The sequence below is a fragment of the Chelmon rostratus genome, chromosome 22, assembly GCF_017976325.1.
Source record: "Chelmon rostratus isolate fCheRos1 chromosome 22, fCheRos1.pri, whole genome shotgun sequence".
In the NCBI taxonomy this organism is placed as follows: domain Eukaryota; kingdom Metazoa; phylum Chordata; class Actinopteri; order Chaetodontiformes; family Chaetodontidae; genus Chelmon; species Chelmon rostratus.
In genome coordinates, this window is record NC_055679.1 from 6786107 (window position 1) to 6803561 (window position 17455).

Genomic DNA, 17455 nt, shown 5'->3' on the forward strand with positions numbered 1-17455 from the left:
ACACACACACACACACACATTGAATGCGCACACATTTTGTGTGCGCCCATTCAATGTGAAGACACACAGAGACACACAAAGTACGCTGAATGCCTCAAGAGCATTTATTCAAATATATGCAGATGGGGAATCAAGTGTTTCCTAATAGCCCTCTCCATCACACCTGGCAGCCAGATCTGAGTGCGGTAACATGCTATGCTGGCTGTGATTAAGGACTGTGTTATCCATCTACCCTTGAGCCGGTCCTAGTCGGACAGGCAGCAGCAGCAATAAACCAAATCCTGTGTGTTGATGTCTGAGGTTGAGGTGTACTTGATCTTGTCTGGCTCTCACTATAATCTAATTTGAGGTTGATGGCTCGTCAAGTTCTGCAGTTTATTGAAATGTAGCTTGAATAGCAATATGAGAAGTACAGGGAGATCAAAAAAAGTTTCATGTTATTTTTCCATTAACAGCCAATTTAGTTCTGTCACTGATGAAATGCACTAAATCACTAACAGAACCACTAGAGAGCTATTTGCTGGTTCTTTATGGAATCATTTGCTGCGGTATTGAACCGCTGAAGAACAGATATTGGAAAACTTAATTTTGAAGTACAAATGGCTTTTCAAATCGTGACCATGGTTCCCAGAAAACACCATTAAGCCCACACAGCCTCTGTCAAGTTATGCTATTTACAGCACAGTTTGCTAATTAATTACCTTGTTAGGATTTTTTTGTTTGTTAGTTGAAAGGATATCTACAAAAATTACATCTCAACCTTTTAATTTAACAATTTTTGATTGAATAACTTATCATTTTAAAGTTTATTTGCATAATTTATGTCATGTGCAAATTGTGACTCAGCTCTTCCCCACAGATCAAAGTTTTTGCCAACAATGAAATACAGTTTCACCAACTTTTCCAAAACCATTTGAGAAAAGGCATAAGTCTGTGTTTTGATCCAAGGAGAGAAGCTCATGTACTTACATAACAGAGAAAACTTGCATGTTGAAATGTCCAAAGGTCATATTTGAGTCAACACACTGTAACCATGCCACCTTCAAGATTATTCATATGACACAAACCTGAAGCTTAGTCATCAAACACACAGAAAAAGATAAAGAAAGATAAAGAAATCAATGGCGAGTCAACTACAGCGTATCTGAGGCAATAACAAAGACTGAACACTTAAATGAAGTCAAGTCAAAGTAGCACATTTCCAGACAGTTCGTTGGTTTGAGCTTTTTGCTACCATGTTTCAGCATTAAATGACCACATTTACAAATGTTGAAAAACCCCACCTATCTTTGCTTATTTTCAAAGAAGGACTGAAGCGTCACCTTGATGCTGTGAGCACATCACCCCTTCCATTGTTCAAAAACATTATCACATCCACAGAGTACCCTCTGAATGTGTGTGTTCCCTTTGTCACAAACAGGTAACCCAGCCCAACCCACCTCACTCCACTACATGAGCCCCTACCAGCTGAATGCCTACGCCATGGCCCTGAAGGCAGTAGGAGAAATCATCCAGGACTACGACAGCGATAAGATGTTTCCCGCGCTGGGGTTCGGAGCCAAGCTGCCACCCGACGGATGGATCTCCCACGAGTTTGCCTTGGTAGGTAAAAGAGGGGCTGGGAGGAGGATGGAGGGCAGGGGATGAAAGGGAAGGAGTGAAACGTGGAGATGTTCACTGCATCTGCTGTCAATGGGATGGTGGATGATTCAAACTCAAACTGAAACACTTACTAAGAAAAAACAGCAACATTTTTTACTTAATCTCATATTATTCATGGAAAGCTTTAGGGCATTCAATCGTTCGCAACTGGACCTCGTCAGTTTGTCTTAGAAGACGTTTCGCCTCTCATCCGAGCAGGCTTCATCATTTCGTACGCAACCAGACTAGATAGGACAGCTCTAGTCCTAAAGCTTACAATGACCTGGATGAATGAGAATATTCACAGGCATATTCATGGAAACTCAAACTAACAAAACATACTTTAAAATACATGACCTAACCTATCTTAATCTTTCTCTTCTCTTCTCTTCATTGTAGAATGGGAACCCTCAGAATCCATACTGTGCAGGTATTGATGGTGTGATGGAAGCTTACTACCAGAGCCTGAAGTCAGTTCAGCTCTACGGACCCACCAACTTCTCCCCTGTCATCAACCATGTGGCCAGGTAACACACATGCATATGTTATTCATAGGCATTAATAGTTTCATCATTTACATCGACTCAACTTACTCCACCAGTTAGTGGTTTCTTATGGGTACTTTTCCACCTTCTTGTGTTTTGTTTTTCAATTGTCATTATGCTACATGCACACTGTTTTACACTTGCACATTGCACTATCACTGCTTATATAATGAACGTCAAATCATTTGAGTATGCGTGAAAGAACGGCAAGTACATTTCACTCTGGGATTGACACTCAGCATGTGTTCTCAGGTTTTCTCTAATAAGCTCCGTGCAGCGAGCGTTGCCAGGTAGCTAGAAAAAGTACAAGGGAGAGAGAAGAACTAGGGACACAAGCAGAGCAAGTAACTGACATCTGATTACATGTTTGTTTGTGTGTGAGAACATAATTCATGCTGCAGGAAAGCCACGCACATTAAGGAACTATTCATGCAAGTATGAAATTAAAGAGATGTACCCAACTGAAGCTTCTCATCAGGTTACTTCACATATTTATTGCAGGATAATTTACTGAATCTTAATTGCATAGTTGCACATGAAGAGGCAAAGGTACTCAGACAGGAAATTGTGAAACAAGCAGTAAGACAGAGTCAGCAGTTTACTTTTATGTAGCTGTAATGTGACCTTAATGCTTTTTACCCCTCTTTCCTGAATTGTGTTCTTTCCATCAAACGCTGTTAATGAACCTCCCTCTTTGCCTTCGTCCAATCCTCTGTAACAGTTTTTTTTAATCTGTTATTTCTTTTACCGTAATTTCATTAAAATCTTAATATTTTCTTTTTTTTCTGAAGGAGCAGTAAGATCTGACAGAACTGTCATGTCTTCACATTAAGTATGCAGCTGAAGCTGGGAGGCAATTAGCTTAGCTTCGTTTTGCATTAAGAGCAGGGAAAAATAGCTAAACTGGCACTCGCAAAAGTTAGAAAATACACATACCAGCACCTATAAAGCTCACTCATTAACATTTTGTGTCTTGTTTATTTAATCTAAACACAAACAGAACTTTAGATGCTTTCTTGGGGATGAATGTGAAGCTACAGCCAAGAGGTGTTCGCTTTGCATAAAAACTGGAAACAGGGAAACAGATAATGAGAGCCTGTAGGCTTCAAGGTCTTTAAACATAGATATATTCAAACATTTTAAACAAAACATGCTTAACTTCAAGAATCGGTTCAGCCCAGTTTGATGAGTACCAGACTTATCAGCTCATATTCTACAAATCCATCCTCCTAAACTTTTGAAAGTCCTAACATTTGAAAACTAGGTGTTATAGATATATGTAGCATCCTTCTGCAAGTGTACTGCCTATTTGTCAACTTGAAGCCTGCTTACAGTATTCTACCAAGTACAAGCTGTTGTCATCACCCTGTTTTTTTTCTCCTCCAGCATCTGTAATCCAACCTCCACCTCCTTTCCTCCATTGACCACCCTGTTATATGTGACATCCTCCGTTGCTCCTCCACCTTCTACCTCTCTTTAGTTGTGTCCGCATTCCTCCATCACTTTCTCCCTGCTATGTTGTGATCATCTACACTGGGAGACACTTAAATATCAACTGTCTCCAGTGGGGAGGAGGCGGACGAACATATAGGTCTAACCTCTCGGTACAGAAAGGCGAGGCGTAACAGAAGCCGAAGCAACTGAAATCATCTCAGTGTGCAAATATCAGTCAGTTCACGACTCACATGGGAGTGAAAGGTCACACTCGACATCGTAGCAGAAATTGAAAGCAGTATTGAGCTGCGGATCTATAGAACTGACGCAAAGATAGATGCACAGAAAGAAGTACTTGACTGATTAAGATTGTGGGAGTTAAGTGACATTTATTCAATGAGAAAACTCATTTTCAAAGAACTATTTTCATCTTCTAAAGTCAATTTGAGAAGGACTTTGGTTAAAACTACACAGAACAATGCTTAATATGCTCATGTAATGAATAATCATGGTAAGCAAAAGAGGATTTCAGCACAGAAATGACTACAAATATGGTTTTGTGTGTTTTTGTGCGTAGGTATGCAGCTTCGGTGAAGGATGGCTCCCAGTACTTTGTGCTCCTCATCATCACAGATGGCGTCATCTCAGACATGGCTCAGACCAAGGAATCTATTGTCAACGTAAGGGCATCTGCTGTTGCTGTTAACACCTGACAGTATTACTGGGGTTCATGCACCTGAAGGAAAAGCTCACTGACCCTGAGCGATGAGGAAGTCAGGTTTGAACAGGTGGTTTGATGTGTTCATATGCATGCTCAGAATCAGTATTGCAGAGTCTGCGTGTGCACCAAAACTTCTCTCAGTAAAATCATTCCACATCTTATTCCCAAGCGCTGAAGTTTAAGTGTAGTGTTATTATCTCAAAGCCTAAAAGACAAAAATGAACGTACAGTTCAATGGCTAACTAGTAAATCTTTATTTTTAAGCAGATTTTAGACAAAAGAATTCATGACAATGTGCTTCACAAAAGATGAAAAAAAACCACATGAAAGACAGCTGGAAGGTTAAAAACAAAGCAGACAAATGAAGAGAGAAATGCTGCTGATTTAGTTACAATCTATAGTATATGTTTATTTCATATAACTGTCATGTTAAATGTACATGAATTGGACGTAGTGGTGTAGTATTTCATAATGCACAGTTTCTTGAACATAAAACCATGAAAACATGAATCCAAATGAGTCAGACTGTCATGGCCTGATTCCTGCACACAACTTACTGCATTACTGCATCACTCTTTGTGCTCCTCAGAGCAAAAAAATCTGTCTTTGGATGAAAGCTAGTCACCAATTGTGCCTGTATTTCCTGATTAGGCTGTTAGGCTGATCGCTGTCAGCTTGTGATGTGTTGATGATGGAATTAGTGCTTGAAGAAAAGGCACATAGCGTTGAGTATACACAAACATGAAGGGTTTTTAACAGAAATTGTCCAAATGTTTGGTATTGACACATATTTTTACTCATCTGTGGATATCCATCCATCCATCCTTCCTTGCAATGCCATCACAAATATGATTGGGGAGCCTACTACTGTTTTTTTAAATGTTTGCTGTACCAGCCTCACTTTTGACAGCATGTAATTCACACTCCATCCATCCTCTCCATCACTGTCAAGTCATAGCCTGCTCCAGAGGGAAGCCAGAGTGTGATGTAGAATGCAGACAAAATGAACAGTGAACGCAACCATTTTTGTGAAGGCGGTGATCCATCTCAGGCCTTTGAAAGCAGAGATGGAGAGGAGAGGTTGAGAAGAGTGAAATGTTAAGGAGAAAAGGAGGCTGAGAGAGGAAAAGGAGGTGTCTGGGTACAAGGAGGTGGCAGAGATGAGGGAGCAGGAAAAGAAAAGAGCAAAGAGCGACAGAGACGTAAAGAAGACCTTTACAGAGGGAGGCAAGAAAATAAACGAGATATTTTGATAAGATCATCTATTGGTCTGCTGCCCGAGGTCAACCCATTACTCAACCACACTGAGCACACACACCCACACTGCTGGCCCTCTCTTTCTAATACACCCTCTGTGGACACAAACATACCCACAGACACAAACACGTCTTTTGTAAGCTGTCTGTGAGCTCAGGCTGGGTTGTTGATTCTCTCTTCTCTCATATCATTCACTGTGATGTCTTGACCCACGTTACCTCCCAGCAGGTGCTGAGGAAAACACACACGATTCACACGAATGTTTATACACATTGCACTTATTACTATATACATGTTGGCAAGACATGAATGTGGCCCTTGATGCTCTGTTCAGCCCTGAGGAAGACAATATACGTTAAACTGTAGCTCATGTTTATTCACGCACACGCAATCAATTTGTCACAATTAGTTTTTTTTAATTGCTCAATTTCTTTTCCTCCTCTCCTGCAGGCCTCCTGTCTGCCGATGTCAATCATCATCGTGGGGGTGGGACCTGCAGAATTTGATGGTAAGTCAACAAAAACTTCTGTTTCTGCTCTGTGGAATCAAGGGAAAATGAGCTCTGTTTCAGAGTTGCTGCTGTGTTATTTAGTATTGTGCGTTTTGCAGGCTTTCATTGACGTTTTTAGAATTTAACCGTGAGAAATAATGCATATGTGCGTATTTTGTTTTATTTGTATTCTTCTCAGCTATGATTGAGTTGGATGGCGATGAAGTCAGAATCTCATCCAGAGGAAGATATGCTGAGAGGGACATTGTTCAGGTACACACTTTCTTTCTCTCAAACCTCCACTGCTTCACAGGAATCAGAAATTCAACCATATCCAAGATAGCAGACAAAGCTGAATTATCCTAAAAATAATTGTAATTCTGAGACAAAATCTGACCCACCTGCAGTAAAAAAAGCTGTTAACCCTGTGGTTCTGTCTTTCTCTGTGTAATTTTTACAGTGTTTCTATGCAGGAAGAATACTATCCCCAGGTTAGCTCCATGGGAATTAAACTAAACACATTCATTTAGGAATACCCAGCTCAGAAGCATGAAACTGAGATAAATAAAGGTCTTAAAACTAGATGAACACATGGTCTCTTATCATGAAAATGATGCTTCAGTAGTACATATCCCAAAACAAAATTCCAATTAAATCAGCTCATTTTGACACTCAATAAGCCTGGAGCTTTTGGGGCCCCTGGAGGTCTGGCGCCCCAAGGCAGTTGCCCACTTTGCCTGGCCTGTAATCCAGCCTTGGTACCAAAGTCATGACACACATAAGCAAAGTATTTATTTGGAAGTGCAGAAGGATTCATATGCAAGCCTCATCTCTGTATTCTTAAAGGCAAGCGACTAAAAAATATCCAGGTCACTCAAATCTGTCCATGCAGACAGACACCTGGTCACCTCGGCCCCGTGGTGCACCGGACCACAGATGGCAACATGGACACACAAATGCACAACACACGTGCACACAAAGAGAAAATGGCGTGCTCCCCAGTATCCGTGAAGAGTCTGCCAAATCAATTTCTCTGCATCTTGCGCATTAAAGTGGGTGAACAGAGACCCTCAGCTCTAACCCCCACCTAATGTACAAGTTAAAAAGCCTGTCGGGCAGCATGGGGTCTGCAGTCATTCAGACAGAAGGGACCTGAGATGGACAGATTACAGTTTCTCACCAAGCTAACAGCTACGTCTTTTTACATTGCCTCTTTGGCATTTCCTCCTTTAAATCTTCCCATGCAGAGTTTGGGACATGAGTGAAAAACAACCCAAAATCTGAACTATGATTAGTCATTCCTTCAGCCCATCAATCGTCCCTTCCATCTATTCATCTCTTTGTTCATGTCTTTCATGTGTACCCTTATTATTATTATTATTTTTTTGACAAGCATTACTTTTCATATTTATGTCACTGCTTTGCATCTGGACAAAAAAGAAGAAATGCAAAATTCACAGTGAGCTGTTTTGTGTTTTTTTTCTCCTCTGTGACCTTTATACTGCCGCTGTCATATCTTGCTCCCTCACACCCTCAGCCCACGTGGGCGAGGGAGGCGCACTCGTTAGTTGGCTTTTTAACAAGCTGAAGTACACACACACACACACACACACACACACACATGCAGAAAAGACCCGGAGATGGTGCACAACTAAGTTTCAGTACTAGAACATTACACCAGTTCTGCCTACAGGCTCTCATTATCAGCCAGCTAATAACCCCGAGTGACATGGCAAGGTTTACTTTTCGCAGCGAGGGCTTCCAGCACAAATTGGCCCCTCATATGATCTTGTGATTGTAGGTGACAACAGCTCATTAAGTAAATGAAACAGAGACATCCTCATATCTGTCCTCATTTACTTCAGCAATAGTGAGCAGTCTTGAGATGTAAATAATGAGTCACAGCATGGTGGCCTGATGGTTAAAGAAATCAGCGGATCTTTAGCAAAACATTGAAAAACTTATTAGAATTTATTCTGGATAAAAATGTGACATCAGTGCCTGTTTTGAGGTGAAGTGGAGGCACAACGTGGGTTTTATTTATTATACTTTATTTTACTTGTCATTTTTGCCATCATGTTTGTTGGTTGTAATAACATTTACCACAATATCACTCATCAATTTCATTTCTGAGATCGATGCTGACAGAGCAATGAACACAAGCTGTCAGAACATCTTGTTGTAAAAAAGGAAACAGTTTACTTAGTTTATCTACACCACTTTAATAGGAGGTAAAACCTAAAGTGAGTATACCTGCAACCCTGATTCCAAAAAAGTTGAGACACTCATGTGTGAAACACAGATAAAGACAAAATGCAGTCATTTGCAAACAAACTGTGTTTACTGACAACAATTTATGAAGTGTTCCTGAGCCCATGTAGTTACTATATCCTTTATACAATCATGTGACTGAGCCTTTCCAGGATGCCCCTTTCATACCCAATCATGATGCTGTCACCTGTTACCAATGAGCCTGTTTACCTGTGGAATGTTCCAAACGGGTGTTTTTGGATCATTCCACAACTTCCCCAGTCTTTTGTTGCTCCTGTCCCAACTTGTTTGAAACATGTTGCTGCATCAAATATATAAATATGTATAATTATGGACATGGACACTTCACGTCACAGCTAGCTGCTAGGTTTCAGCAACCAGGCATCATTCTTCCCACCTCAGCTCCACCCATGCTCCACCTCTTTGCCCAATTTTGAATTAGCTGTGAATTTGGCAGAGTCAGGCATCGCCAAGATGGTGACAGCTGGAGCGACTGTCACTGAGCTTCAGAATGGCTCTTCAGAAACCTGTGGGTGACATCATGGACAGTCTGTGATCCCAGCAGGTCATAGCTAGAGCAGGGAGTCGGTCTGATACAGCACATTAAATACAGTCATCATAAAATCAGTTACATTTATCAAGTCACGCTGGGCTGCTGACTCAGCCTTTAGCACTGTAGGAATCGATGACCTCCTGTTTTCTTGCATAAAAATGATTTCAATGTATTCCGCACAGTGTGGTGTCCACATTTTCCAATCCAATGCTACTGGACTGGGCATCAGTGCCGACAGGCCCTGAGTTGAGGTATTTGAGTGGGAATCAGGAGAGAAAAAGTCAGATTGGTGCATCTGTAGTCATAATTCTTCTAATTTATGTGTGACAAAATGGTGAAGGAGCCAATAACATCAGTTAGATTTCTGAATGGTTATCAACCAGTTTTTGAATTTACTATTCTGAGCATTAGCAGTGGCGATCCCCCATTTGAAGCTGCACATTTTTCATGCTAAAAGTCATCCTCGGCATTTGCTTGAGCTACCCAGGTCTTGGTATGTAGCTGCTGGCTCTGTGCCAATCTCCTCCTTCTCTGTCTTGAAACTGCTCAATTTCACACACCAGCAGGCCCCCACATGGCACCAGCAAGCTTTAATGCCTCAATATTTCCTGTAAGAGCATAACATCACTATATGCACACTTTATATCCACGTTTTCTGCTAATTTTAGTCACCTTAGTGATGAGTGATGCTGTTTAGGAGAGCGTTTTGACATTCACCACATCCTGTTTGCTCGACAACCAGACACCAGAGCTTCATCTCAGAAAGTAGGGCGAATCTGCAGTGTCTGAATGAGGGTAGACTCTCTTCTCTGTGCCAGGGCCAATTTATGATCCAGGCTGGAGAGATGATGTACATTGAACTTCTTCCACTCCAATACTGAACAAAGCAACTTGAAGCAAAGAGGATGAATGATGTCATGTAATGTGAATTCTTTCTTTGAAATTCTTTTTCTTTTCTTCCTCTTTTCATCATGCTCCAATACATTTCACCCTCCTTCACCTGTGCTGTTTTCATCTCTTTCATGTGACTTTCCTCATTTCCCTCTTTTTACTAAACCAACGGTATCGCCACACCTTACTTCCCCTCAATATTTACACCTCTTCTACTTCTCTGAATTGACCATTCGATCATTCCGTTCTTCCTATCAACATATCACTTCATGTCATTTTCTTCCCTCTCAGTTTGTCCCATTCAGGGACTACATCGACCGGACGGGGAACCACATCCTGAGCATGGCCCGGCTCGCCAAAGACGTCTTGGCGGAGATACCCGACCAGTTCCTCTCCTACATGAGGACCCGCGGGATCAAGCCATCGCCAGCGCCACCTCCCTACACGCCGCCAGGGCAGCCCCTCCAAACCCAGATATGAGGAGCCAGGAGGAGAAAGGTTTGGGAGTCAGGGGTTAGCTGAACTTAATGCGCAAAATACTTCCATTTCCCCAAAGCCGCTCTCCATGCCTCATCATCGTGGGTCACGGTGGTCTTTCTTGAGTTCAGGAAGCTGCATGTCGGGCCAGGAGAGTGTCGCTTTTGAGGACAGGAAAAGCCAATGAGAGTCTGTTTACTTCCACTGTCAAGCATTCCTGTTACTGTCTGGAATTTTTTTTTTCCTGCCTGGGAAACCTGGACAGGCTTTGGACAGAGTTTGAATGAGAGTCTGAATTCAAGCTGGAAAGAAAAGAAGCACTGAAGAAAGGAAAAGAAGAAGCAATGAAGGACAGCTCTTGGGACACATTGTAAAGAGAATGTCTCCAGACAAAACAAAGGAATCACTTGATCTTATATGAACCTTTTCTGTAAATAACTGGACTTTCTCTGTCTCTTTCTCTCTATCTCTCTCCAACTCACTCATTGTTTACAGTAAATGCTAACAAGGATTTGATACTTTTATATCCACACAGTTTCAGTATGAAGCTTGTAATACTCTCTCTCTCTCTCTCTCCCCCTCTCCCCCTCTCTCTCTCTCTCTCTCTCTCTCTCTTCCTCTCTCTCTCTTTCTCTCTCTCTCTCTCTCTCTCTCTCTTTCTCTCTCTCTCTCTCTCTCTCTCTCCTGGCATGTGTGTCAGGTAACAGCAGTGCAGGTCCTGGTAGCCCTTCTGTACCGTACCGTACCGTGCTGTACCGTACCGTACTGTATTCTGGTGTTTGTATTTACCTTTTGCATGAGTGTAGCCTCAGTCAAGTGCATGCATATAGTGGCCCTGCACTACCTCTTCTACCCACCCGTCTGTCTGTCTGTCCATCCGCCTGTCTGTCTGTGAGGGGTGAGTGTCTGTCTGCCCGTATCTCCATTTGTCACCACATCCTGTCGGTCTGTCTGTCTGCACTGCACTGTCCTTCACCCTTCTACAGCCCCCCCCCCCTCTCTCTTTCTCTTTCTCCCCCTCTCTCTCCTCTATCTTCTGTCTTTTATGTCTCTTTCTCTTTTAGCTGTGTTTCCATCTAACTTTTTTTTTTTTGGCAAGTTATAATAGACAAGCTGAACAGAAAATGCGTCATTTTTATTCTCATCAGTTATTACAGAACATAATCGGCTTCATAAATGGTTCAAAATCACTGCATGACAGTTTAAATTCATATCTGAAATGGCTGTGGATATTCTCATTCATCCAGGTCATTGTAAACATCAGGGCCTTCAGTCGTTCGTAACTGGACTAGTCAGTTTGTCTTGGAGGACGTTTCGCCTAGAGCTGTACTATCTAGTCTGGAGCGCACGAACTGAGGAAGCCTACTCGGATGAGAGACAAACTGACTAGTCCAGTTGCGAACGACTGAAGGCCCTGAAGTTTCATATCTGAAATGGGAAATATCTATTCCTTTTCTCATCTACTTTTCATCTAGCGCCCTCATTAGGTCCAATTTTTAACAGCCTTAGCTGTACTGTGCTGTCTTTAGTGCTAATTAGCAAATGTTAGCATGCTAACACACTAAACTAAGATGGTGAACATAGTAAACATAATAAATGCTGAATGTAAGCATGTTGATATTGTCATTGTGAGCATGTTAGCTTGCTGACATTAGCATTTAGCTCAGTACAGCCTCATACAACTGCTAGAATGGCTTTAGACTTCGTCTTGTGTTTTGCCTGAACAGTGAAGTATGGCCAACATCAGCAACATTTAAGGACAAATGTACTTTCTTATATTTCAAACTCAAGTTTGCTCGAACCAAACTGCATTTCTTGAGTTGTGAATGGAAGCACAGCTACTCTGTCTCTCTCTGTCTCTGTTCCCCTCCAAACTGCCTTGGCAATAGGATGCCCACATGCCCAGGGGTTTCATCTCATTGTGTCGTCTAACACCACATCCCTGCCCCGTGTTTAAACGACAGCAGCTGCTCTCAAACAAAATACTGTTTGAGCATAAAGAGCCCAGTGGTCAAAAATGCAGAGAAAAACACACTTTCCCTATGTTGGCTTTTTGTTCCTTTTTTTTTTGTGTGTGTGTGTGTGTGTATTTTATTACACCTTTAGCTTTGATATAGCTTTTTGTATGTTTGTTTTTATGATGTGTATCTACCTGTGCCAATCTTGTGAAAAAGAATGATTTGTGTGATTCCTGTCCAACAAGTTTCCAATTTAACATTGAACTTTCATTTCTGAATGAAGAATGAGAGTTTTTGTCACGAATGTGGAAGCCTTGTTCAGTCTTGTTATGAGAGTGTGTTTCAATGATGGGTGACAATGTTAAATGAATGGGAGTTGTTTCTGAATGTGTGTTGTATGTAACAACTACATCTTTTAAAACAACATTAGAAGAAATGTTTTGAACGTCTTACAAAAAGTGGGAATGCAGCTGTATTCCTGACAACTCTTGAGTGAGTGAATTAGATTGCGGCACCAAAAATGTGCAATATTGCATTCACATGATTCACAGTGATGTTAATGCTTTGAAGTACTTCTAAACAAGTTGTGGTGAATTGAAGTAGCCATAATTTTGGCAAGCATTTGTTTATAGTGGACCTGATGTTTCCAGATGCTACAGTCCATATGTTACACATCTAATATTCAAGTCAAACCGGTCAGTATCAATGAGTGAATACACAGCAGACACTGTAAGGGTTATTTGTCAACTATCTGTTTAATGCACAAATTATTTAAACTTTATAAACATAGTTTTGAAAATGCAAATGAATACATAATCATCTACCGCAACTTATTTATCAAATATTTCTAAAAAAAGGTTCACTATCCACATTTGAATTTCACAAATACGTTCTATTTAATGTCTTATTTAGTATGAATTACTGTACAGCTCATTACCACCACATCATTCACTGACAGACTCTGATGTCTTATAAAACCGAGACTTCTTAAAGAAATCACTATGTATTCAGATATTAATGCAGCACAATTTACAGACACTGAGTGTATATCAAAATCAAATATTCCTTTGATATATGCTCATTGTGCAAAACACAAGCGCTGACCTGCTGCTACTGGCTGTAGTACAGGCCTGGTCCACATGTACACAAGTACTTCTTAAAAACAGGGTTTTTCCTCTTTCTTTCTCCTTCTTTTTTTAAAAAAAAATCCTGTCTGCACTGTTTTTTAAAAATGTCCATTCATATGAAAACCCAACCGCACAATTGAAGCATGTCAACAGCATGCCAGACAGACAAGCAGCGATATAACTCTAGCCCATAGCCACGTTCACCCATCAGAAGCCACAAGCCGGAAAACTCTGTTTTCTGTCTGGACATGAACTCTTCAAACAGAGTTTCTGAATATGTACAGACCACCCTGGAGGGAGTTTTCCAGAAGGTCCGGTTTGTGTGTGGGCGAAAGGCCAAATCTGCATTTAAAAAAAAAAAAAAAAAGTGTGTACATGTGGACTGGACATCGTCTCCACATACTGTGTCATTTTGGCTGTTTTCAGGCGTTGCTGACAACTTTCCTGATTTTCTTTCTGTGTAAAATCATGAGCTGATTACAGAGTTGCTGTAGTCAGCATTTTTGTGCCAGTGCCAGACACTTCATCCTGCTAACCTGCTGTGAAACAGACTCTCACCACATTATAGTCTCTGTCATGACAAAGTCACAGTCGTGTGACCAAATATTATTTCTAACATTTTGTACTCTTTTTTTGAGTATCTTACATCGCTGCCTTGTCTAGTTGCTTGACATTCCCGTGTTTCTTTGTTTTCTCACGACCCCGCCCCTGTACTGCGACTGTAGCACACTGCCATACATTGGACTGACTGCTTGTGTGTGTGTTTGCTTAGCCAGTGCAGTCACATTCCTGCAGCCACCCGCTGTGTTCAAAGCATAGCTGGACACATCATTAGGACATGCAGGTCAAAACGAAGAGTTCATTACTGCCTCAGCAGATATACTGTACAACACATCCTCCAAACTGTTCCAGGGCCAACACTGCGGGGGCCAGAGCTGGGTTTATTGTGGCTTTTACTGATTGGAAAGGCAGAGTAGGATCTTTCTGGGAGTGGGGCTACAAGGTTGAAGTCAGCTAAATCTTAGATGTTAGTCCTCGCTGACACTTAAGCAGGGACCCCCTCTGGCAGAGACAAATTTCTGTGTAAAGAGATAGAAGCTAGTCTGGCACTGCAGCCACTGTGGACACAAGTGACAACTCCTGCATGATGTTTCAGGAAAACGACTGGAGTTTTGTTTTTGTTGCTCCGGCCATCGATTATAATAATATTGTCCTGTACTCATGAAAGTAATTGCCAAGTTCCTGCAATTACGATAAACACTAAAATATAGTTTAAGTGACTCAGTAATGTCAGTCACACAGCAATATATGTCTAAGGTTTATACATTTCTAACATAACATAATAAATTCATGTACACATTGCCATTTATACACGTATGTGACACAGTGACGGTACATGTACTCACCTTTCTGACAACTTCCACATTGCCCCGAGCCACGTCTCGATGTTTTCTTGACAGGTTCGGACTTGAAAATTGGCCGTCCAGATTCAAACCCAGGACGTTGTTGCACTGTGTGCATGTTGTGCATGGTGCACCGTACAAACAGCCTACATGACGCCCACGTCATGCCCTCTGAATGGCTAACTACCTCCTGTTTCCTGTCACGTGTTCCTCAGCAAATCCTTTCGGGGTGGGAAAATGCATCTCTTACTTCATACTCATTTCACCAGATTTAATGGCAGGGCTTGTCAACCAGGACAGGACACAGTCTGGAGTCAAAAAAGAGCAACTCACATTGTAAGCAACCTGACACCTAACTGTGAAACGTAATCACTGCAGAATATTTAATGTTGGAGCTCAAATACCACTGAATTCAGAGCAGTTCAGCATTTTGCTGTGAAGACAGTTTAAATTAGATGAAAACAAAATATGTCAGTAGCATGAATTCAGTGGTATTATATTTGAATTGTTTTGGCCTTCCTTTACGTCCACACACACACACACACACACACACACACACATAAACATACATTTGTTGTTGCCATAGTCATTGGTGCCAGCTGTTTTCTGTCGGTGCGCTGTAGGTGCATTATTCTTTTTCTTATATTGTTTTAACTTTGCATCATATCGCAGCAGCTCACTGACGTCGCCAAGCTCCATAAAAGTGTGAGTAGACTGTGTGTGTGTGTGTGTGTGTGTGTGTGTGTGTGTGTGTGTGTGTGTGTGTGTGTGTGTGTGTGTGTGTGTGTGTGTGTGTGTGTGTGTGTGCGCGCGCGCGCGCGCGTGTGTGCATGTTTGATATCAATGTACTTTGGGGATCTGTGTGTGTGTGTGTGTGCGTGCCTGTGACACCTTTATGAGGGTGTTTTAATAGACCATGTGAGGCGTTAAGACACATAAGATCTTTGTTTACTAAAGCTATCCAAATAATATATTGTATGCTCATCATATCTTCTTAACAGCGTGCACTATGTTTGCATGTACAGTTTTACAAAGGATGCACCAGTTCCTTTTGTTAAAAACTGAGTGTTTTGAAATATAAAGCTCTATATGAAAATTAACTGTACAAAATGGCCTTAAATCTTTCACTGACTTTCTCGGAATTGTGCGATGCCTTCTTCAGAAAAATGAATTGTTTAAAGGAATTAATCGTTATCTATTTTGTGTCGGTGTTTTTATTGCTTTCTAGTGTATTTTCTTTGCACAAGTTCGATTATGGGAAAAAAAATATATCTTGTACTTTTTTGAAACCGTGATTAATCAGAGAAAGCATGGCTGAAGTACTGATTGTCTGATAATACATATAATAGATGACTATTTCTGTATCGGACTATGGATTTTTAAATAAATATTCATATTAAACACTAAATTTGCTGGAGTTCATGTTTTCTTGTGTCTTTTCTCTCTCCATTCACAGCTTTGGACTAATATGTGGTTTTCTCCCTCTAACAGGATATTTATACATGAAAGTCTCAAACACACAAAGCACCAGTAGCCTTCAGCAAGGCACTAAAAGCTGCTGCAAAGAGGCGTCTTTTTGTTTCTCAGGCATCCTGGTGTAAATCTGTCATCTTCCTGCTGAGGTGGCAACTATTTCCTATATTAATTGGCACATGTTTGAAGAGGCAATCAGTGAGACTGTCAATGCCCTGTCGCACAAAAATTCCCAAATTTCTACCGTCTATCTGCCGGGGGTTGATAGAGTTCATCAACACTCAGTAGCTCTGCAAGGACTTTGACAGGTGCTGAGATCCCTGATTTTCAAAAGTCACGATCCGGCTTGTTTTTGTCAGCGTTTTAAGAGAGTCTCTGTCTCACCGCTGTTCAGCTGCAGAAGTGAACGCCTTCTGGCTCCCGCTCCCCACTTTGAGAGAGGTTAATAAAGGTCATTCAAACTTTAGGGGTTTTAGATTTAAGGGTTGCGGTCGTTAATGGGTTGGCATTTTGGGAAGTACGCTTTCTCTCTGAGGGTTAAATTGGAGGACTGATACCACACTCTTGTTGCTCATGGGCTGGAGCTGAAGGGTCGTTAGCTTAGCTTTGCTTAGCATTAAAGGCAGTGGAAACAGTTTACTTAGCTCTTGCTAAAGTTAACAAATACACCTACCGGCACCTCTAAAACTCACCAGTCAACACAAAAGCTGCTGCAAGCTTATTCAAAGCTTGTGCAAAAGCAGGCAGCTGTTCCCCTGATTTTATGCTAATAACCTGCTGTCTCTCCTTTAATGTTTAATGAAAATGAGTAAGAGAATTTCCCAAAATGTTGAACACATTTCTTTAAATGCATTGCATGCTAATCTACAATATATCAGCATTCGGTGTTTGAAGCTTCCGCCATGACCGGGTCTCAAGTGATTGAAGTAGTCGTACACCCTGAAGGTTGGGGCAGCTCTTAAATACAAACATTGTTCCAATCAACCAAGTCTGTTCATGTTGCGAAGCATAAAGCATGCAGATGTTTCCTTGCTTGTCCTCCAAAGAAAACTGGCTACATGAGACGTCTCCAGGCTGCAGGCTGGGGCTTTTGCAGGCATTGCAACACAAGCCTGAAGGCCAAGACGGCTAAAGGCTCATTCTTGCACCTTAATTCCTGGATATGCAGACATCTAGAAAGTGTTGAAATAAAAGAAATCCAGATGGAATAATCA

At 41.4% G+C, this 17455-nt stretch overlaps 1 protein-coding gene across 1 annotated transcript in view; it reads left to right on the forward strand.

Annotated features, from left to right (window-relative positions):
- The window catches only part of LOC121625512 (copine-8), an 85282-nt gene extending 69110 nt beyond the window's left edge, over window positions 1-16172 (forward strand). The window contains exons 15-20 of the mRNA XM_041963616.1: window positions 1421-1602; window positions 2041-2168; window positions 4198-4300; window positions 6049-6106; window positions 6288-6361; window positions 10095-16172. Coding sequence (XP_041819550.1) covers window positions 1421-1602; window positions 2041-2168; window positions 4198-4300; window positions 6049-6106; window positions 6288-6361; window positions 10095-10283 — 734 coding nt within the window. The 3' untranslated portion in view covers window positions 10284-16172. The remainder of the gene's footprint in view (window positions 1-1420; window positions 1603-2040; window positions 2169-4197; window positions 4301-6048; window positions 6107-6287; window positions 6362-10094) is intronic.
- The last annotated feature ends 1283 nt before the right edge of the window (window positions 16173-17455 follow it).